The 24,034-nt window shown below is 43.6% G+C and overlaps 1 protein-coding gene across 1 annotated transcript in view; it reads right to left on the bottom strand.

Annotated features, from left to right (window-relative positions):
- Positions 1-12,844: 12,844 nt before the first annotated feature.
- GSG1L (GSG1-like) overlaps positions 12,845-24,034 on the bottom strand; it is a 38,116-nt gene continuing 26,926 nt past the window's right edge. The window contains exons 5-6 of the mRNA XM_010189811.1: positions 20,146-20,213; positions 12,845-12,867 (exon numbers count right to left, since the gene is read on the bottom strand). Of these exons, the coding sequence (XP_010188113.1) occupies positions 12,845-12,867; positions 20,146-20,213 (91 nt within the window). The remainder of the gene's footprint in view (positions 12,868-20,145; positions 20,214-24,034) is intronic.

Here is a 24,034-nt window from a genome sequence, read left to right as displayed (position 1 = left end):
ATAATAATTTCTTTTATTCAAAATGTGCTGCTTCCCTTTCTGTACTAAGTCAGGAGTGCGATATGTTCTATATTTGCTTATAAAAAGCATACTTCTTAGCTGCTCTTGGCTAAACTGAAAAGACTTAAGGTAGCTATGCATTTCCCAGATTTCTGTGCATTAATGGAGAAACAAAATGTATTTTGTACTAAATACAAACCGTTAACTTCTAAAGTGTATGTGAGTATATTGTATTTTGCTTAAAAGCTCTTCCCAGCCTACACTGACAAAAGAACCCTCTGTTGTTCTGGGAGCTGTCTCCCCTCATGTCTTTTCCAGTGTAGCTCTGCGAAGAAACAAATTTCAATTTTTGCTCCAGAGTGGATAACCATTACATACAACTCAAATGAAAAAGAGGAGAAGCTGAGAGGAGGGTTATTGGTAGGGCTAAGAACAGGTATAAATCTATGCAGTTGGAAGAGGACAGCCTGTAGCAAGGTTTTGAAGACTTAAGGGACAATCACAGATTTGTCATTATAGACAATCTCTAGATGAGAAGCCTGTTATGTTGTCTGTTCTTCTGAGAAAATTGTATGGAATGTGAAGAGAAATGAAACCCGTCATGTTTCCTGGCACTGAATAGCATCTTTCTTATTGATCAGAAAAGGTATGAGGGAGAGAGGACTTTCTATGCTCATCTATTTTCTCTGTATTTGTCTGGAGCATCTCATGTCCTATGCGATGCACTAATGACTTTTCAACCGTAATCCTTTGAGGTAACTCCAGGTTTTGTAAATTATTGCAAAATACTTGGTTAAGCTCAAATGGGTCTCAATTCTCTCTATCCTCTGTTTCTGTGCCACCAAGTCTTCCTCACTGGTCAGCTGGTAACTGCAGCCATTTGTCACCTTTTGCCTCTGGCAGTCTGTGTGCAGCACAGCTGGTCTGGCACAGAGACTATTGGCTTGCACCTTCTGCCAGCCTCTCCTAGCAGCTCCTCTCACCCATTCAAGAGATTCCCCGCAATTGCCAAACTCTGGAAAGGCCATGAATGTCTTTAAAATATTTCAAAAAAAATTATGAAGTTGTGGAATAACCTCCCCTGCAGTGTTTCTGAAAGAAGGGTTTGCCCACCTGCGGTCTGCTCTGGGATGAGATATGCCACCAAGGCAAGGGCTAATGAAGTCCTTGGTTCTGGTCAGTCGTATATAGAAGGTAGCATAATGTTTAGAAAATATTTCATTAATCTCTGTGGGGTAGGAGATGTCAGTGTTTACCCTCCTAATTGGAGCTGAGATGTAGTGATCCTTTATATAACCAAAGATAATGAACTGTCTTCATCAGCCTTATGTACTCAAACATAGATGCTCGAGTCATTTCCACAGTAAGGCAGGGTTAAAAAAGCACAACTTTTATTCTGTTTTCACCTTTTTTTTTAACTAACTAGTCACAAGTACATTCATGCCAGACTAGCACATACAGGACGGAGAAAAGGAAGAGTAAACCTGCAATCAAAATCCCCATGGAGCACTTCGGCAGGCAATGTTTCCGCAAGAGTAATTCAGCAAGAATGTGCCCAGTGACACGTCAATCAACGTCAAAAGCATGACAAAGGAAAAGGAAGAATTAATATGAATTTTTGCAGAAGCCTTTCATGTAAATTATTAAACTTTAGTCCAGTTCCAATTTCTGGGCCACTCAAAAACCTTAATGTCATAGTTGCTCACCTTCACCTGTAGTGTAAACCCTTTGAAGGGGTTGGATCAAGGTAACAGAAATGAGTTTGTCCCACAATAGCACTGAGAAGAGCAGAGGATAAAGATATAATCTGTGAGGGAGTGTATGTCATGCTGTGTACTTTTTGATCTTGAAAGATATTTTTATCAGTCTTCACAATGCAGTCTGAAAACCAGGATGCCTGGGAAGGCCTGCAACTTCTGTTTGTAATTTCTGCCTTCTTGTGGTTTAATCCAGTAGATCTTAAAGAGCAGTGAGAGGCACTTGCCTGTGGACAAGGAAGCAAGCAGTGATGCGAACAGTGTAAAAGGCAGCACAGAAGACATGGAAGCTTGTATGCTGCTGAGTCAGGAGACTCATCCTCATTTTGGAAGATGAACCCATAAGAGCTGCATGAGGGGCTACAAAAGGCAGCTAAATTAAACTGAGCCCTTCTGATGGCTTAGACTGGACCTGGACATAAAATAGCACCACAGCATCCTGTGTAGGTGATGCTGTTTTCTGTAAGATTTCCTAGTCCTGCTGAGCTTTTACCAGGTTCCTAGTGTGTTGGTCATTCCAGGTCCAGTCCTGTCCTTTCAGGGATGTACGCTAGACAGAGCCTGACAGTGCCAGGGCTGCATGTTGTGAGATTGGACAGAGATCTTACATACCAGGTAACACATTGGAGCAACAAGACAGAAGACTCACTGCTGGGTGAGGTTGAATATTGAGTCTTTAAACCCTCTTACGTTACCAGGAGAAGCTTACTGCTCAGCTTAAGTCAAGTAAGAGCAAGAATGAAGTGCTGTATTGACATCTGAATTCTGGCTCCTGCAGGGGATGAAGTCTGCTTTCCCTTTGATCGAGTCAGTGGTTTTTATTCTGTAAAACAGTAGCATTTCCTGTTCCCTTCTGCTATCTGCTTCAGCAGTCCTCACTGCTGGGTGCAGCTCTATACTGGCCTGAGGAATATAGCAAGTGATTAGAGTCCAGGCCAGCACTGGTGTGAGCAGACACATTGTGTAGAGACACCTTAGGCTGGCCTACATGTTCTGGGGCTGCTGATGCAGGTGGCTGAGCTCTTAACAGCAGCTGCTTTTCTGGTAAGTCACTGAAGTAGCCAAATCTCTTCCAATATTTTTCAAAAAATGTGAACTTCAGAGCAGTGTCTAGTAATGGCTTCACCAGTACTATAGGTACTGTAACTATGCACACTACAGCACTGGATGCACGTTCCTGTATTCCCTTTTAGCTTTCTTCATCATGTCTATCTTTTAGTTGCATCGCTATGCTTAGAACATCACTCCTTTCGACTTCCAAACCAGTCCAGAAGGTCCTGTTCAGAATCATTGCTCTTTGTCTTGCAGGTGGGGCCAACCTGTTTTGCTCTCCAGGTGCACCTGCTCAGGTGTATGACAACAGTAGTTTCATTTCATCTTGTTTCCCATATGTAGGTCACTTGCTATCTGTAAGCTGTGGTATCACCAACCCTTATGATCACAGCACAGTGGTTCTTTTCTGTGTGGGGCTCGTTTATAGGGGTGCTGCACGTTTGCTTGCTTGATTATTGCCTATTCAAAAATGCTGCAGAGATAAATGCTCGTTTTGGAGATATGCACTGCCATGTCTCCTCTAAAGAGCACAGAGGGAAGCAGGAGGGAAGTATAACATAATGTTTGCTTCCATTGGAGTGCTGAGATCCTGGTATTCAGAGCACAAGAAGGAGGGTTCCTGGCTCAGTGGTCTCTTTGCCCATTTCTGTGACTATTTGCTTGTTTGCTGAGAAATGACTTACAGCCCATGTGAGACACAAACATCCTTTTATCACGCAGCTTGTATCACCCTAATGGAATTCTGTCAGCTGAGGATAAAATGTGGACTAAGAAAGCAATTATAGAGTGAATCTTCTAGCTGCAGGAAGAGCTGAGAGATGGGGACAGAGTGCCCAGCTGGAGTAATTTCCTGTCCGACTGGCCTCTAAATCTTGCTTGGAAGAGATCAATTTTCCATCCTTGTCTAATAGCATCAGCTCCAGTCACCCTGGCTCAGGACCCTGTGAAGTGCTGCAGTGTTGAGATCTAGGCATAAAAGGAAACATTTGCAATTTGTGACTTCTTTCTTACTGACCTAGAAATTGCTGGGAAAGGGGGAAACAAGGCTACAGACCTGTCTAATGGTTCTGGAGTGTTCCCTTTCTTAGCTCCTGGCTGAAGGAGAGGACTAACCATCCTGATGATCAGCAGGGTAGGAGTTTCCCAGCCTGGACTATTGCTGCCAACACTGTGCAGTCCTCCACCCACAGCTCACTGCTTTGGCTCTAACTAGAAGAGGAAAACCACCACCGCATGATCTCCTAGCAGCCTGCCCCAGGTATGCTGTTTGTTTCTGGAAGGTCCAAACTCTACAGTGTTTGGACAGTGAAATCCTGCCTTTAGCTTTCGGCTCACTCAAGGTCTCTTTGGTGAGATTAAAACTAACTTGACTCACAAATTCTTAGTGTGCATCTCTCTGCAATTGCTCATGGGACTTTCCAAAATGTCAGCATGTGCAGATTTTGTGCAGTTTTTCCAAGAGGATGGACATTCTGGGGAACCATGATCCTAAGGAGATATATCAGACATATCCAATTAACTTGTGCTCAACTCTTACTTATATGTGATCTGTTTCAGAGTTCAGTCGCTTGTGTTCCTTAGCTTATCTGGATCTAACTGGAAAAGGAGCTTCACAGTGGTTTTTGAGAGTTCATCATGCTGGGTTAAGCATGTGGAGGTGAATGTTGGAGGACACTAAAGGAACTTAGAAACAGCCAAGTCTCCATCTTCTCAGCAAAGAAGCCAGTTGCTACCTGAAAGTCGTCTGGTCCTGGAGGAGGCAGGGGGTGGATGCAGTGCTAAACAGAAGTGTTATATCTGGATGCTGCATTTCAGAGCCATTGTAAGGGCCAGGAGGAGCTTTGTACTCAGCTGCTGCCTCCTGAGAGTGTGAGCCCAGCAGAGTACTATGGACTGAACTGATCTCCAAACTGGATCCCAGTACAGCTGGAGCTGAAACACGTTGGTCAAAGGCTCAGATGGAAAGCAAATGTGGTAGGCATGAGGCTAGGGGCATACAGAAGAAGCTGCTATGGCTGTGAAGGTTTCTCAGGGAAATGGCTCTTCACCCAAGGGGAGCATTGAACTTGGGAGAAGAGATGGTCCCTGTGATTAACATAATGAACTGAGGGCAGTTGAGCCCTTCAATCTTTTTCACTAAGATTTCTCTTCTGCCTGATGGCAGTGTAAGGTGGCTACCAGAATAGATGGTTTTGTCTGTAACAAGCTGGGGAAAGAACTTTCATCCTGAGCAAGAGAGAGCTTTCATCTTTCAACAAAAAAGGATGAGAACTGAGGCAGCACCAGCACAGCAGCTTTACTGAGTGTACAGAGTGGTTGGTATGAAAATGAGTCAGGCAGCACCGTGAACGGAGCTGAGGCACTGACAACTGTCAGCCCTGCTTGCTTACAAGTGCGTCTTAGCAAGTGTAAAACACTGCTGCTGCTGTTCCTGCCTGTTATTCATGGTTCTGTGCTCCCATTCATCAAAGATTTTCCTGGCTGCTTTCTGCAATTACACACCTTTTTTAATTTTATTTTTTATTTTTAACCTTACAAAAGTCAGTGCAGGTTACGCAGGGTTTCCTCCAGTCTGGTGTGGAAAACCTCTAGGGATGGAGGCTGCGCAACCTCCCTGGGCAATCTGTTTTAATACTTGACTGTCCTAATCGTGATAAAGTTTTTCCTTTGACACATACTAATCTATACTTTTCCCCACTGATTAAAGGTCTAGATCAGCATGGATAAGACTTCTGGCATTGCAGAAAGGTCATCTGTGCTGTCGTCATCTAGCTGTATAATAATAAAGTCGGTCTCCCGACTGTAATTTCAGATTTGCAGATTAGCAGAAGTCTTATGATCTGACTCTTTCCTGGTCTGCTGGAGGCACTGCTAAAAATAGAGTAAGCAGCAAAGCTACCTGAAATGATGTAAGCCTAAACAGTGGTAAAAACAAATCTACAGTGAGTGTCGGTTCTGGCTAGTTTCCAAAGGAATGTTTTTGGATGGCTTGCTATATACTGGAAATTGTTTTGTAAGGCTTAGTTGGTGAACAAATGAATCAAACTGACATTTCCATTACCAACAGGAGATCTGTCTGTGGCCAGAATTCATGGAGAAGGATGTGGGATGATAGTAAGACTTTTCATTATGTTTAATATTGTCAGAGAAATGAAATAGCTCCTATTATTCATCTCTCTGGGATGGTAATGTATCTGAATAGTAACACAAAATGAGCAATCTGATCAAAACCCACTGACCCAGCAAGGCATTGATATGTATTTTAATCACTCTCTTTGGAGCACTGAGAAAATGTAGTGTTTATGGTAAATCTGCAAGAAGCTATGGTCTGCACTTGTCAGTACAGTGGTCGCGTAGATCAGTGTGTGTGCTGTCTGCAGTCCTTTGGGACCTGCAGTGCCCTTCTGTCTTGGGGAAACAGCATTCAGGCCCTAGGGAAATCTGCACCTCAGTCATCTGCTTGTGGTTTGAGATCATATGTCGGGGGACGACTGTTTGGACACTTGTTTGCCTGTCAATTTCCAAGGAGAGAAGTCCGTAGGGGAGGGCTCCAGCTCATAGTGAAAGAGTAACCACCTACAGAAGCCTATGGATATAAGGAATGGAAAAGGTTCTCTGGAGGGCATTTCACCTTGGGAAACAAAGTTTGTAGATTTAATGTGAAAATTACTAAAGTAAAGTTGAATTAATGGGTGCAAGAGGAACTAGGTATATAAATGTATCGAGAACACATTGTAAGAAGCAGGCGTTCATGTAGGAAGAATGGAGAAGGGATTAATGGTAATGAATGGAACCACCCAAACACTTGTGACTCAGATTTCAGTACAGATGATGCTGATAATTAATATAAAGATGTTGACTGTTGCCTAAAACTGGTTCTGCCATATTTTAAGTCTTAAACCAGAAGGGGTGGTGTACTTGTTTTGCAGAAAGGGTTCACATTATGCAGGGATATTATTATTAACAATATAAAGGGGTAAGCCTGAGGTCATAAAATATGTGATTCAGTGACTGATTTTGACTGCAATTATGCGTTAGAGATATTAATGAGAAGTCTGAAAAACGTACTGGCAATCCATGTAAATCTAACCATAGTTAAAGGCCTTCCAAAACAGTGCCTCAGAATCTTTGCCATTTATCTTCTTTATCCACTGATACAGATGTAAATTAAGTTTCCTCAGCGTGGTTAGCCAGCGCAGTGCTATTTTCATCATCTAGATGATCTCCCAGCACAATGCTTCTGGGAGACAAAAACTCCTCAGATTTTCCTATTATGGATCTGATCTGCAAATGATTCCAATGCAGGTTGGTTGTATGGCTTCTCTCTTTTTTTTCTTGTCTTTTTTTTTTTTTTAGTTGTTGTCAGCTGTTTGTTGTATTGCAACGGTTTAGCTTTTACAGCACAGATTTTATTATTCAGTTTCTTTCGCTAGAATACTATCTGATTAGAGGGGTTAGACCAGTTGACCTCTGTAGGCTCTTTCCAGCTTTAATTATTCTGTGAGTCCATGGCCAGTATGGCTCAGGACCCTGTGTTTAACATAACTTCCTGCTGTAGAATCTGTTCTGACAACTGAAACCTACTGAGCCACATCATGGTGAATATTAATAGATTGCTTATTGAACACAATCAATCAGTACAAACTACAGATCACCTGAGGCTGAAAAAAGTATTCATGTCCTCACGCTTGTGACAAGACATCTGCTCCTAGAGGTGACACAGGGGAGGACAACCTGTGCCATGTCCTCAGGTTACATGCAGGGATGAATATGTAACAGACATGACATGTTACTTGAGTAAGTGTTAATGAAATGTTAATGACTCTCTGGATCTGCGTATGACTGGAGAATAGGAAATGTGATGCCTATGGTCATGAAAGGAAAGAAAAAAATAATTTCGTCCATCATTGGGCCTTCAGTCTTGAAAATATGTGTTCAAAGGAAAAAAATAGAGTTATGTAGTTTAATGGAGAATAGCTGGAATACAACATGGATTTATAGACTAATTTTTCATTATGTATCTGATTGCCTTCTGTGTCTCTATACAAGCGAAGGCGATAACATTTTGGAGAGAAGGCTTATTTAGGCTAAGGAGCAATGCAGGCACAATGCAAATCAGTAGGAATTGTCCAAGAAGAACAATGGCTGAATTTTTGTAGCTGTCAGAATAATGGCACTGTGTAATTGCCTTTCTGTCTGAATAGCAGGCAGCGAGACCTAAAGTCTTAAGGCAGAACACGCTTGTAACAGGACACATCTCTAGCAAGGGCAGGGTGCTAAAAGTGAAAGAAGAAAAATTTGCCTTCAGGCCCGTGTATTTAAGGTATTGCTGTCTTTCTTCTGTTATGCTGACTCAGTTTTGTTACTCTCCAAGGAGAAGGGCTCTTTCTGCAGGTGTAGGCATTCAGCCCTCATCCTCCTGTTGTGTTAGGAGTGGGTGACTATAGGAAAAATAGACTGGACACAGAAAAGCTCTTCAGAATTGCGGGAAGACAGCTGTGTGTCTTTCCCCAACGAAGCTAGCAAGGAAAGCTAAGGCTTGTAAAAGGATGAAAGGACTTGGTAACGCACAGGAATATAAACAACAGGAAGTGCTCAGGGAAATGAGTAGAAAATCAGTGGATTTTTATTCCTTGTAGAAAAATCAGGGAACATGGCTCAGTTACTGAAGATGGTCATAAAGGTGCAGATAACGTAGTAACTGAAGAACAAGCCATCTTCACAGAAGCAGAGCTGCCTTCCATGTGGAAATGCAGAGAGGAAGAGAAGAAAGTGAGAAGCCTGTAAAGGACAAATGTAGTGGGTCTGTCCTGTTGTTTTTTCACAGGTTCCCTGCAGCAGATAACCTGGGCTGCTGCTGCAGCAGGTGAGGCAGCGAGCACAGACTCTAGGACTCAGAAGTGCAGATACCGAATAATAATGTATGGAAGGTCTGGCAAGACTGGCCAGTTCTAGTTGGATGCAAGTAACCCGAAAGCTCCACTGGAATAGCCAAAAGTCATGATTATCAGGGTAAAAGACCTAATGCACATGTCTAAAGTGAGCAGAAGTAATTCATACTGCATCTTACTCAGAAGGAGGAGGACACTAAAACCTGCATGGGACCCAGAACTGACAGTTTCTGATAGAACCAACCTTGATGATGCAAGGCTAATAAAAACTCATAGACCTGTGCTGGATCTTATTACTACCAGTTATGAGAAGGACAAGGCTATAAGAGATAATCTGAACATATTGTCTGGCCTCATGAACATGAGAAGCCACCGAGGCTGTTCTTACAGGAACAACTGTATTAAGATTTTACAGGCAGGGAGAGCAGGCAATACAATGTATGAAGACTGATATTGCGAACACCTATGTTGTGTTTTCCTCACTTCTGTGCCTGCTGGAGAAAGCTCTGAAAAGAGAGCTCCCAGAGAGTCGGGAGTCTGGTCTGTCATAGAGAAGCAAGTCTGGGGTAGTCCCTACGTGACTTTTGCAAGAGGAGGGCCAGCCTGTTCCCACCTGTCTGAACCAAAAGGTCGTATTTTCCTACAAAAAAGACCCATGAAGGTAGAACATAAATGCTTGCAGGAGGGCACACACAGCGCACATAGCCTTCCAAATGATTTGTTGTAATCCACCACAGTGCTCACCGGGCTGTGTGATTTGCTGAGGGAACACTGTATCTCCAGCAGCTTCATCCATCCCACACTCACCTCTGTGCCCACCTGCGAAGGAAGCTGGCTGTGGGGGTGCATCCTTTCCCCAGGCCCTTGCTGTGGTGCTGTGACTGCCCCGAGGGTGTGCGCTGTGCGCAGCCCCATGCATTGCCTGAGCTACCTGGTATTTGCCAGGAGTGGCTGTGGATCTTGGCTGCAGTGTGGCACAGAGAGGCTGTGGGGGCAAAGTGCTGTGCCTGTGTCTGTACATCAGCTTGTAAATAAAATAAATTGCTAATAACAAGGAGCTTAAAAAAAAGTATTTATAAGCCCAGCAGAAAACAGTATAGATACATCATGCTGAAAGACAGGTAAGATCTCTCATACAAATGTCAGAATGTCCTTATGCATAAAAACCGAGAAGGTACAGAGTGTGTCCTAGGAGCATATGCCTCCTCCCATCCTCCAAAGATGTCTGGAGTTGTGGTGACATGAGAAATGATCTGCTTTTATTTTTTTTGTAATTGTTTGTTTGTTTGTTTGTTTGTTTTCACCTTCTTCCTGTTGTTTTAGGAATAAACTTAAGAAGTGGATTATATCCCAGCAGAGGGAAAGGTAGGCTGAACTCGCAGGTTACCTTTTGCTCATCTTGCCATGCTCAGTAGCCTGGCAGGGAGCAGCAGCAGGACAGACTTGTTCTGGGGTTTGATGTATTTTTCACATTGAGACCAGGGAAGTACCTGTTTCCCAGAAGTGTCAGTGACTCTGAAAGGGGGTAAATGAACCAGTGGGGTAGGGAAGCAGTGTCTTCCACTTGTACTGAGCAAAATGGCACAAGGAACATCCCTCCACCCTCACCAGATCTTTACAAAATAGGCTACAAGGCTAGCCCTGTGAGCAGAGCCTGAGGGACAAACTGTTGTTCATTCATGGCACTTTGCTGGGTCCCAAAAGGGGAGGAAGGAGCCCGAGTGCCATTTTCCTCTGTGTCCTCTGTGACCAACAGCCTCCTTCCCCTGCGGCAGGCTCCATAGGAGCCATCACCTCGTGGGGCCTTTGCCACTGGCCAGCCCTGGGGCATCATTGCCATGGGAAGGCAAAGCACAGTTGTTAACATGTGTGGGCTGGGCTGTCAGCTCAGTCATCAGAGGCTGGCAGAGATGGAAGTCACAGGCCTTTACTGTTTTCACTGGTGGGCTGGTGATTTAGGGGCATATTGCACACTTTTACGCCCTGGCCCCGTTACTCTGAATGGAGCCCTGCTTGGAGGCACTGCAGCTGCCCACCTCTGTGCCCTGGTTTTCTTCCCAAGTAACCCAGGACGCAGGTGGGCAGAGAAGAGTGGTTTGCTGCATGCCCCGGTCCCATCCCAGTGTGTAGTGAAGTTATGGTTGTTGGTTGATTTGATGTGCAAAGCATTTTTACACAATAAATAAATAAATAAATAAGAACAAGCACCATTTTCTAACAAGTAATGTCATTTAATGAATGATATACTCTAGAAAATAGAAACTACCCAGTTGCTGGTTGGTTGGTCTGTTTGGGGCTGGGAGAAGGCCCTTGCTTGGGCATACAATGCCTTCTCTGGATTCTTTTGTCAGCATTTGTAGTTGCTGGAAACAAGGAAATGTCCATATATCGAAAGAGACACTAAGGGAGCAATTTTTGTCTAAAATGTGGGAAGTTTGCAGAACTTTGCCTTCCCACCTTGTCTCATTGGGAAGTGGCATGAAGGGCTCAGAGCTCACTGATATCTTTACAGATGATTCATACCTAGAAGGGATAGACTCAACCAACGGTACCTACCACAGTTCAGTCCTCTAAGTTCATTGGAGACGTCTCACTTTGCAGAACGTCTTGTGGGCTCTGGTGTTATTGCACTTCTTTCTGGGTGCTTTTCTGCACGTGTTGTGCCTCTTCCCTCAAAGTCTGGCTGCTAATTCCAGGGAATATGCTTTTCAGAATGTCACAGTACACCGTGTACAGCTCTGGGTCTATTTTGGGCTTGGGCAGAGATCGGGAGTTGCAGGCCTGTTCAGTGACTGAGTGCTGTAGCAAGTAGACATCACTGAAGAGTGCGGTTAGGATCTTGTGTGCAGCCTTGTAAGGGTCATCTTCAAACTGCACCATTGCCTTGAGCTCGGTCAGGGTATAGCCGTTGTAACGCTTGCTGTCTTCGGCCAGGGGCTGCACAGTCTCACCGATATGTCTCACTTTCCACTTCAGGCATTTCAGTTCTTCTTTTACATCCTCTAGTTCTTTCTCCATGGCTTGGAACTCCTCTGAGGTTACAAATCTCCTGCCAAGGAAAGAAGTGGCAGACACAGTGTGGAGTTCAGAGGCTCAGAGGAATGAAATCAGTCCAGCTTGCCTGGGGTTGGACCACAGAGCCTGAGGTCTGGGATGGGAGATACTGGCCATGCCACGAGTACCATCCCCAGCTCTGATCTGTCAGGCTTCATAGTAACAGCAGAGTTTCTCTCTGCTGGTATGGGGGGAGATGTGCTTTCTCATTTGAAAGGAATTGAGGCACCTTAAAGCTGTGCCATTGGAGGAGCTGAGGTTGACAACCTGGACCCGGGATAGTCTGTAATCAGGTCTGGAAAGCTAAATGAATGTATGGAAAATATGATATTTTGCTTCTTGGATAACAAGGTTTAGTGGGACCATAGGGTAGTTACTGGAAAACAAACACTGGGAACATCTAAATCATAATAGTTATTGAAATTTTTTAATGAAGGTCCCTTACTGACCCTATGCCAAGCTGAGTCATTTGAAGACTTAAATATGTGTATGGCCTGGATACGTACCTTTCATGATCAGGATCTTCTAGATCTGATTCAAAACCCTTTCCTGTATTTTTTAATCCAGTATTGGAATAGTCAGGAGACTGGGAACTGTCTTCAGGAGTCATTGTTGCTGGAGGCCTTGTGCTTTTCTTGGTTGGGGTCAGTGTGTGGTCTGATGCTGAAGCTTGTACGTTCTGTGCTGTGTGAGGACAAAAGGTATAGAAGGAAGCTGCATTGATCCCTGGACTGACTGGAGAGGAGTCAGAGTATTGCTGTGGCTTGGCTGAGCTGGGTATTAGACTGAGCCTGGGACTGGTTGGGCAAGATGCTGGAATAGTCCTTGCTCCGAGTGGGCTGGAACACAATATTGCTAAATTTTTATCTCTTTGCTCAAATGGTTGAGGGTTTGGTAATTCTCCTGGGGCCAATCTACTGATGGAGGCAATGTCCAGCAGGGTTTGATCCTGAACCATGGAGATCTGGCTGGTCGGTTCTGATGAAAGTGAAGAGCTGCTTGATGTGTTGCTGGAAGAGCTTGACGTAGCGAATGGGGGTATTTTCTGAGCATTATGGTCACTCCTGTTCCTCTGCGTGCTAGTGACATTTAGAGCTGGGTGTTGTGAAGCCCTAAAGAAAGACAAACATACACTTTTTCCTCTGGACTGGGCTAAAAGCTTATAAGACAGTTTTAGGCCTATTTGGTGACAATTTTAGGCCTGTTTCCCATAACTGCATTTCCCCATAGGCTGATTTGCTTCTCATGTCTGTATAAAACCCTCTGCTTCTCATGACCAAGAGCAAAGTGTTTGAGAATCGGGCACATAAATTCAGGATCAGTTCCTCCCTGGTGCCAACTAAGCATTTCTCAGCTATCATCAGTGTGATAATGAGTGTTCCCATTCCCCGAAATCATGAAGCTTGGCAAGAACCAAGGATTTGCTGCTGGGGAGGGACAGGAAGGGAAGAAAGCTAGTGGTGTATTGATTGTGCCAAATTCCAGTAAGAACGTAGAAGGATAAAACCTGGCTTGCAGGTTGCTGCAGCACCCGCCCTTGGTCATTCCTGTGAAGTGTGGAGACCTGACTTCACCTCAGACCCACGCTTTAGTCCCCTGGTAGCTCTGCACAGTTACCCAGTGAATTAGGGGATGAATAAGCAGGCAAGATAAAAAACAGAGGGGCAGTACAAAATGACATCATTGTTCCTGTGCTGACATTGTAGAACATTTATTTTATGCAGCTGGGTGTGTGAAGGACTTTTCTTCCCCCCACACAAGGTACAGAGTGTCTACAGGGCTGAGCAGCAAGTTGAGGTGGCTGCAAATGCCAACTGCATGGGATGCCAGACTACCCCTCCCGAATACTGTTTCCCATACTTTTCTCCTGGCTGCTGCCAGGCAGGAGAGATCGCAATGCTTTTTTTTCCCTATGGTTAAATTTTACTTAGTTTGGCAAGACTGATGGCAAGAGAGGAAGATGTGCCCCTGTAGACTGTCCTGATGGGTAGTGAATGCAGCTAGAAATGCCTTGAAGGGGAACACAAACACGCCCACTGTGCAGATCATGATTCAGGATTGCTAGCAGCCAAAGGACATGACAAACTTTTGTAGCAATACCAGTGACCAATCGAGTTGTCTTGTGGATCTGGTACATTCACATTCCTCCTGCGGTGGGAGACAGCAGAAAATCCTGGTCTGGCTGGGTTATACGAGATCTAGTGCATGAAGTCCTGTCCTGTTAGTACCAGTGGTTTGAATCAGCTACATATTCACTTCTCCAGCTTCCTGCACCTTTATGGGTGTTGGATGCAATTAAACACCAAATTCTTAAGATCCTAAAGAGCATGTTTCATACGTATTGGCTTCAATAGGGTTAATTAAGGCCTTTGCTAGATCATAGCATAATTATCAGGTTTGAATAAAATTTAGAGTTTTTATACTTGGAAAAGCAGACAGTAACAGAGCTACTGCATAAAAGCAGAGCCAAAAAAGCAGCATAAAATGAGTTACATAAAAGGCAGGAGAGAAAATAAGAATATATATGTCAAAGGGAGAACCTTTCCCCAAAAATGCTTTGCTTTCATAAACTGTCTGAAGTGGGGTAGAAGACAAGCATTGTCCACTAGAAATAAGAAAAAGCTTCTTCACCCTGAGCATGTTCAAATTCTGGGGCAGAAGCCAGAAGAGGCACTGGAATCACCATCCTTGGAGCTATTCAGAACTCAGCTAAACAAGAGACTAAGCAGCCTGATCCAACCTGGTGTAACGGCCATGCTGTGAGCAAGGGACTGCTCTAGAGACCTCCGGAGGCCCTGCTCACCATGTGTTACTCTGTGATTCAGCGATTCTGTCTAACTATGAAAATAACTTATTTCTCCCGCAGTTTCCCTTTCTCATTTAATTTTTTCTCCCCTCTGAGTCCCATCTCACCATCCTTCTCTTTCATTGAAGCCTCTGGGCTGTCCCTTTCCATACTGACTTTATAGTGCCTGTTGCAGGAAAGTCTCTCATAAATGAAAAGGATTTTAACGGAAAGCCAGTGTTACATGCAGCCCTCTGGCTCAGACAGATTGCTTCCTCTCCTTTGCACAAGTCAGAGGTGGAGGCTCAGGCCTTTGGAAGGAGTGGGTGATGGGAGCAAGGGTGGCCTGGAGCTGGGCATCTTTGTTGTGTTGCGTTTGAAAATTGAGTTGTTGGGATGTGCATTAGGTCTTGTACCTGTTGAGACCATTTCTCAGTCCCTCCTGAAAACAAGGAATGATGGTTTGTAGTGGCTTGGTCATGCTGTGGAGGTGTTCAGAAAGTTGGGATTTGGCACAGGTGAAGCTGATAGTTCCTTTCTCACCAGAGAGACTCAGAAACTTGGGAAACTTGTGAGAAACTGGAGCCAGAGCTTCTGGCGAAGGAGGGCATCCCTGTGCCCCAGGGCTGAGGCAGATGGGGAGAGAGCTGCCTGATGGTTTGTGGGCTGCTCTGGGACCAAGATGGAGAGTGGAAAAGGGCAATCTTCTGTCACAAAGAACACAAAACTACTGATTATTTAAATCGGAGCCAAATCTTGGGCATTCCTTAACCCTCAATTCCAAAACCCCACATTCAGGAAATAATTTTGCATTAGCAAAGTACGGGAAACTTACTCTGACAAGAGCAAACCTCATTTTAAGGCAACTAAAATAAAAATGCATGTTGTATCTGTTTTGTTAAAAATATAGATATTTGTCCTCAAATATCTTACAGTGTAAAACTATCTGAACATTCAGTGAGCAACAATCCCTACCTACATTCTGGGGTGAAAATATAATATGCACAGTTACTGAAAGACTATTCGGGTGCGTATACAAGCTGAAATACTTCTTTCCACATCTTTAGCATTGTTGGACAGGGTTGGCTTTTTTGTGGTAGTTCATTCTTTTTTTTTTTTTTTTTTTTGCATAAATCCAGGATTAGCTGTAGGAGATGGAACATTTATTGAAGGATGTAATTTAAAAGAGTGACAGAACACGAGTTTCATAACTTATCTCACTGAAATTTATATAAGAAACTTTTCCGATTCACCTGGGCACTGGGGAAACAAAAAAGGTAGTATAAATGGTTTCCTTTTCCACCCTTTAATCTTCACTGGCTGCAGTACTAAACATGGGGCTGAATTTACTTTTATGATCATGCTTATCACAGAAGCAGAGGAGCTGATTGCCCAAGAAGCAATCTGAAGCTTGTTAAAGCAAAATGTCAGTTGGAATTTTAGCAGATGTAAATGAAGACAGAACTGAGACCTGTAACTTTGGAGTTTCCTGGTGGGCAAGGGTTTGCCTGAAGACAGGAATGAAATTCCCATTGCTTTCAATACAGCAAGGCTGGATCTTAGATCTGTAACCATGGTGCTTTACCAGAGGGGATTTTTTTCCACCTGTTTTTATGTAGTGAATCACTATGAACTGAATAAATTACAGGAAGAATTGCAAGACCTGGAGTTGAAATCAATGCTGACATGAAATAGGAAGGTGATTGGAGCTGTCAGGTACCTCCACAAGGAGAAACCTTGACTCAACTTTGAGCGACACTTCAAATGCGTCAAGCCCTTGTTGTCTGCCTTCTTCCAGCCTGGTGCTGCTCAGCATATAAAGCATGTTCCCCGTTGTCAGAGTGACCTTGTCTGCCGTCTGTGCCTTGCCCTCTCCAGCTGAGCCTGTGCAATAGACTTTTTGTAGCACTGAATTTGGAGACATTTGAAAGTTGCCTGCAAATCCAGCACCACTTTCCTTCTGTGGCGCTTGAGACCAAGAGCAAATCAGCGGATATTCTTTTTTTTTTTTTTTACTGAATCATTCCCACCATGTTTTAAATCTAGAGTTCTTCTGATGATCTCATTTGAGTAGAAAAAAAAATCCAATATGCTTTACAGTGTTTTAAAGTGTATGCTTTACTGAGGGGCTGGTTGCATAAATCTTACTGCAGACAGTCAGAGGTGGGAGGATGGTAGAGGAGCTGTGGGATGGACCCAGGGGAAATGTCTGCAGGGTGATGATATGAGAATAAAATTGTCTTTTTCAAGGCCTCCTCTTTGTCAGGTGACCCTCCTAAAGTGCCCACATTGCCAAAACAGTGACTACATTATTTTCTCAATGCTGAATTGGTTTTGAATATTCTTTCAGTTTTCTACAAGAAAAGCTGGTGTCCTGGACCCTGGGTTTATCTGCCTCAAAGAACAACCAAGGCTTTTAGCTGCAGACAGTAAAGAATACACTGTTTCCAGCTCAGCTCTTAGCTCTTCTGAGCTACCCGTCTCCTCTTTGGCTTTGCCACCATACCTGTCCCTCCTTGTCCTTTGTGACATTTCTCTCGTCCCTCTCTCTTGCCCCTTGTTCTACATCTGTCATCCGCACCTCTTCCATCTGCCCTGTGGGTCCCAGTAGCAGGCTCAGCATATTAATGCCTAGTGGTGGGAGAAGACTTCAGGAGAGAGTGGAAGTGGCATGGACATACAGATGTCCAAAATCAGGTAGAATTGCTATCTGGAGCCTAATAACAGAGAGAAATTCCTGGTAATAAAAAAACTTCGCATCAATAAAAAAATCCTGACGTGAAACTTCTCCCTCTGTCTTTTTTGTGCAGTGACTATGCACAATCAATGCATTGAGATCTCTCAGCCCTGCACATCTGAAAAAGTTGAGACCTCCAAGGTCAAAAATGACAGCAAAATGGGCTATTGAGAGTGATTAGAGCTTTGCAATGGAAACACTAAGTTTGGTATCAACAGAATATGCCTGGGGATACTAGATGTATAGGGGCAAATGCCATGTTTGCACAGGAAGGCAGCTCAGTGAGAGCAGAGGATGCCAATTTATAGCTAGAGCTCCCTGATGCTGTTCTTGGCCCAGCTCAGGGATGTTTAGACCCTGTTAAAGGAAAACTGTAGTTTAGTGATAGATATTAAATAGTTTAATGTAGAATTATCAAGACTGAATATTGCATTGCCCCAGTCAAGACTCCTGTGTTATCAAGCTTCTGATGGAATTTATAATTCAAGGCCATTTCTCAAAATGGATAGATTAAGTTTAGTCTTGCCTACAAAGAAACCTGAGCTCCTGCCCTGATCCAGGCCTGTTATAAGACCCTTTGTGTTACCTGCACACTCACAGTGCTCCTGGGCTGCTTGCAAACCTTTAATATTCCCTCTTCTAATACTACCTGGCTGGTTGGTGTTTGTCTTCTACCATTGCTCAGTCTTGTTCTTTTATTTAATTTTTTTACTGTTTCACTCTAAAGCAGCATTCTCCCAAAATCCTTGCCTCTCAACAAGGACAAGATGCCCTGTTTTGTCTTTGTGGAAGGACAAAAAAAAGCATAATGTCCGAAGATGAGTGAATATTCTTCATATTCTGTCTGGTTCAAATGAGAACAGCCTCAGAGCATTTCTAAGAGAGCAGCTGACAAGTCCATCAGGCAATGAAATGCTGGTTGAAGTGAGCAGCAGGAACAACTTCTGATGATGCAGCCTTGTTTCCTACTGGTACAGGACCACCTCTGTGTGAAGAGTTCAAAAAGAGCTCAAAATGGTCTGCTGGTGTTTACTCTACTGGTGCAATGCAGGTGGGGAGCTGACTGAGCAGTGGCGAGGACTTGGTCTGTTCTAGGTGATGTGCCCTCTTCTTTCATACAGGCAGCCCCCTGGATACCCAAAGGGCCAGTGTAACCTTTGAGGCTGCTCTGACTCTAGCAAAGCACTTCTCATGTTGTTCTCTTGCCATTAACGCTTCCCTGCTGGCCACCAGCCCATTGCATAGGTCAAAGAGTGGGAGTGCTAGAAACAACAGTCTAGAGAATCCTCTGATCGGGTACAGGTCAATTATGGCTTGATGGGGCTTGTTCCAGGTAGGAGATTTTCATCTGAAGGTTGTGAGGCTTTGTGCAACCCTGAGCAGCAGTAACCAATGTTTTTTCCTTGCTAATGAACGAATAAGTGTGAATAATGAAGATTCTGATGCTTAAGTTTGATTCATAAACAAACTGTGAACTGAGAGCAGAAATTCACTCATGTCACTTTATTAATATTGATCTGATTTCATTACAGTAGGTAACTGATGTGAAGCTGAAACTGATGTAATATTGGAGAATGGACACTGTTTTTTAACCTGATACTGGACTTTTCATTTGCGGTTTGCTTTTACAGTGCTGTCAGCACACCTGTGGCAGTAAGCTATGTCTCCTATAAATTGACATACTGGGGCAGGGCTGGCTGTAGGACCAATGCAACCTTGTTTCTACAACTTGAACACCTAATGTCAAGAATTGTTATTTGTTCTTTGAAATAAAGACCTTTGGACAGTCTTAATAATGAAATAAGCACTTTGAGCACTAGCCAATAGCTTGACAGCTAGGGAATTTTCTTGGGAAATATGATCCAGATCAATTTTGTACTAATAGACATTTTCAGGCCTGTTAAAATGAAGGATGTGGATCTGCCCGTGGGAAGGTCCATAACTGTCATGATGTTTTCAATGAGCAGGAGTTGCCAAGTGAGCTGATGACAAACCAAGCTGGAGAGCAGTGCTAGCACTATCATGCCTTTGGGGAGACCACCTGCAGTGACATGGACTGGAGAGCCGTTCCAGCAGGTCTGATGAGGGATCGGGAACCTCAGTTATTAAGGTTATGGGCACCAAGCTTCCGTGAGTATGTGGCTGAGATGTGCATCTCAGCAAGACAGAGGCAGCAAAAGATTATGAGGTTTCCAAATTTTAATAGCGCTGAGTCAGCGAGTCACTTTCCCAAGTCTCCCTTCTGCTGAGTGAAGAATCACTTGCATTCTTTGCAAGGAAATAGATGCATGAAACTGCACACATCTTTCCTGGAGAGTAAAGGAAAAGTATAGTATTCAGAACAGGGCAGGAGCCATGCTCCAATATTGCTCCGTCCATTGAAACGCTGATTCTCATAGCTTACAGAATTTTTGTAGACACTGAATAAAAGCATAGCAGTTTTCTGAGTAAGTGCAAGAAATGGCATTAATTATACTAATGTTATTGTCTACCAAGGCTGCTTTCAATCATTTTTATATTCAATAGCATGCATCATCATGAATTGGTGATAAATATAGATGAAAAAAGGTAGTGATAATGAAAGTTATACAGGTGTAAATTAGAGCATATTTTTAAACTACTATGAAGTCACAGCTTCTTGAGATAACATAAAATTATAGGATATGTGCACATCCTAAATTGAATCCTGGAGAATTTTGTACTGTTCATATGCTAGTTGATAATCATTTGGGCAACGCTGTCTGGGAAAGTTACAAACCTCTATTTCCATAGCTTCCTACTCCAAACTTTATTCTTAAGCCCAAGGAGCCAGTGTGGGGACGGTACAAGCCGTTGTGTATCGGACACATTCGAGCCATGGTCACTTACTATTTGGGGAGCAGCTATGGAGGCACTGTAACCTCAGGTCCCCAGCCTCAGCCCTCTCCTCCTCAGTCCTGGAAAAGAGAATATAGAAGTAGCACCTTTAACAGAAACAAAGGCTGCTCCCAAATGTACAGAACTGGAAGGGTCAAAATCAGTAAGAGTACAACATACCTGGGCTCCTCCATCTATAGCCAGCCAGGCCCACTATGGAGATTGTAATGGTCTCAGGAAGGACTTGGTTCCATTGGCTTTGCCCCTCTTGGGGGAAAGCTCATGTAAAGAGGGCATGGGGAATAGAAATGAGGGGCTCAGGGCTGCGTCTCTCCCACTCTTTCACTCTTCAGGATGAATCTAAGCAGCGGGGACTAACAGCATTTTGTACAGTGCGTGTGTGTTGGAAGTGGGTGTGTTGCTAGTGCTACACCATTTAAGTGCCAGTCCGTGTAATTTTCCAGAAGGAACAGCTCTGCAGATAAACCTTCCTGTGTTGCAGAATAAAGTACAGAATAAATCCAAGGCAGAACATTACACTCATCCCTGTGTGTTAATGAAAGGTGAATAGTCAGATTGGAAATTCGTATTGATGTCCATATGAAAATACTGATGCTGTAAATGGGAGGTAGCTTAAAACCCGTTCAGCTATCTAGGTGACCAAGGAGGAAATCAGAGCAAAAGGTTGGCATGTCTTTGGAAAGCATTGATATGATCTGCACGACATCTTATATGAGTACAATGGAGGTAGAGAATGCAAGCTGTGAGTAAGATACATTAGAGGAATGTATAAAAAAGGGAAAACAAAATAGTGTATGTGAATGATGATTTACAAAGTTCTGATTCTCATAGTGTTGAGAATAGTCCTGATTTGTTATCTTCACAGTAGCTTTGGTCCCGCCTTCTTTTTCAAACTGTTCCTAGCCCTTCAAAACTACATTTTCTATCCCTGCAGATACGTTTTGTCTGCACTAGTATCAATGGCAGTTGAACTCGGTTCACTCTAGAATTTCACCAGTAGCATCTGCCTGATGTTGGGTTGGTTTTGCAGATCAGAGTAAGGGCTCAGTCAGAAAGAAAAATGTTGTGAGATCTGCTGCGATGCCACAATGGGTGTTGATGGGCAGCTGTGAGTTGGCAAATGCTGTGCTCTGGATGAGTGAACTGTGGAAGGCTGAATCTTCCAGATTTCCTTGCTGAATTTGTGTCTTGATTTAACAGCAACTAGTAAGTGAGATTTGCTTCACAGGGAGCAAAAAAGCTGGATATCAGACTAGAGACAGGGCTATGCTGACCTTTAGGGTCCCCTCTCCCACGGATGCTAGGATGGGCTAATCTCCTCACCCCTGTCTGCAGTGGCTTCAGTTCCACTGATTCAGTTAGATGTTACACTAAGAAAGCTGAAGATTTGATAGTCTGGGTGCACTGAAGTTAGTGCTGCACTGGCAGGGTTACCCTAGTCACCTTCTTGTGGGCCTTATTTTCTCATGGCCTTACAGGTACACTTGTGCAGGGTAGGGAGGAAAATGTGGGACGTCATGGCATAACCCCACTGTGGAGCAGCTACACCTCTGTGGCAGCAGGTAGTGGCAAAGGGACAGCAGTCCTGGAACCACTCGGTGTGCTGCAGGGCATTACAGAACCCAAATATCTGGGCAGTGGAGGAAGAGAAAGTCCTGGCAGTTGACATTCCTCCAGCTGACTGTCACGTAGAGCTTATCAGACTATATGGGAGAGAACAAATCATCCCTGTCCCTTTGAAGTATTTGGAAGGATCCTCCAAGCAAAGGAAGCAGAAAGGTATGTGGAGGGTCCCTCCTCTGCTAGCTGGGGTGAACTGTGGGCAATGGACCATGCTCAAGTTCATATGGGGCAAAAGTATTCATATGAAACAGAGCAGAAAGAGAAACTGAGAGGGAAGGGTTACCTCTCATGAACAGACACCTAATGATCTAAAAAACCTGAAAAATATGAGCAAAAGTAGACAGATGCTCAGTTAAAAGGAAAAACAGAAAAAGGGAGAACAACCAATAGTAGAACAAAGACTGAAAGCTGACATGTTGCAGATAATTCTATTGATAATTTTATAGAACAGTTAATACATGAATAATACCTCCAAGCCTGCATCATTTACCTGTTCTGCTTAGACTTACTCTGATATCTTTTATATCTGAAGAGTTATAGTATATTTTGAAATTACGGTGTGAACTACAGAGTCTATTTTGTTTGGATTTTTCAAAGTATCCCAGGCCTGGGAAGGAAATATGTGTTGGCTATAAATCTTTGATTTTTCAGCAGCTGTTTAGATGTTTTCCTAGTGATAGAAAAGTGAGGTGCTTGGCTGTTGAGAGACAAAGTTGGTGTCTTTGTGGTTGCAGGTAGTCAGGGAATTTACCTGCCTCTATGTAAGCTGTCTCTGTTTGCAACTTGGTTGTGATGAGGTATGGACTTATGGATAACTGTATGTGGTCTTTAAGGGGGAGTTAAACCAGGCTGTGGAGCAGAATTTGGGGTGTACACATATATTCATGTGATTTTAAAGGTCTTTCCTATGTTCTGCACAGCTGAGGCAGTTCTTAGGATGCAGAGGCTGAAGTTAGCAAGCAGCAGTAATGCAGACTGCGAGGCTGATGTGCTAGAGGAGGGATGAAGTGAGCCGATGGAGAAGGAGGAGGTCAGGACAGCAGGCCATGCGCTGGTGTGGCTCGTCCTCTGCATCTGCTGCACTGGGTGGTCAGCATGGTGTGCACTTGTTGAACTGGGAGTTCTCAAGGCAGCTTTTCAGTTCTGTCATCTAATACATCTCTAGTAAAATTTCTATTGCTATATGCAGTTCCATGAGATTAAAATTGAGCAAAATACACTGATATTATGTTTGACAAAGTACTTGCAAAATTAGCAGTATTTAATGGTCAGTATTTTTCTTCTCTGGAAGCAAAGGCCTGTAGAAGAATATTCCAACAAAACACTTTTATCGGACAAAATGGAGCTAAAGCTTTTCTTCCCTGTCTCCCAGAAGATAAACTGCAGCTGTTGGGAATAATGATAAAGCTTTAACTTTCGCTCGAAATATATTGCTCCTAGAGAAGGGCCTATTGCACAAAGTCTATTCAACACAAAGGTTAGATGTATGTGTACACTGGGTGCTGGATGCGTACTGAGGCGAAGGAAGATGCAATGAGGGTGGTGATATGTACAGAGTAGCTGGAAGGAAGAAAGGCTGGAGGGGTTTATTTATGAGATATGAAAAGGAACATGGAGGTGGAGGAGTGGGAGGGAATGTGAAGTATCCCTGGATATATGCACAGGAAGGAAAGAGAATTTAAGTTATTTTCTGTTTGTGCAAAGAAGGAGCAGAAGTAGGGGAAGTTGTGTGCTTGCTGGGACCCACAGCATGTAGCAACACTGTGCTGCAAATTAATGATCCCTGGACCCCCTGCAGTCTCAGAATATTCGCAGGTCACAGTAGTGGAGCTGATCATGAATATGCTACCTTGGAAAAAAAAAAGGATGTAGTGCTGCACAGATTTAAATCTCTGGAATGATCCCATGGTAACACTGTCTCTGGGCTTCTTATTATGTATTCAGATACAACAGTTAAAATAATGTGATTAAAAAAAGAAAGTCGTAATCATGGAGTTTGGAAACACCACATGCTTGAGCTCTATTTGCCAAGTGTGTGTGGAGGGGCTTGGAGGAGGTGACCAACAAGTGAATTGTTCACACAACTTCAAAATAAGCAAAGCAGCTGAAAGGACAGAGCAAAATACACAGTCCAGTCATAAAGCAAGTGGTGGAGACAAAGCATCGTCTCTGTATACTGGTCAGGGTGGCTCTGTACTTCTTCCTACTCAGCAGAACTCCTCACTTCTCTACTGAAATGCCTGATCATTTTAAATCT

Source organism: Mesitornis unicolor, unplaced genomic scaffold, assembly GCF_000695765.1.
Source record: "Mesitornis unicolor isolate BGI_N332 unplaced genomic scaffold, ASM69576v1 scaffold12690, whole genome shotgun sequence".
Lineage (NCBI taxonomy): Eukaryota > Metazoa > Chordata > Aves > Mesitornithiformes > Mesitornithidae > Mesitornis > Mesitornis unicolor.
This window is presented reverse-complemented; position numbering and strand designations above follow the sequence as displayed.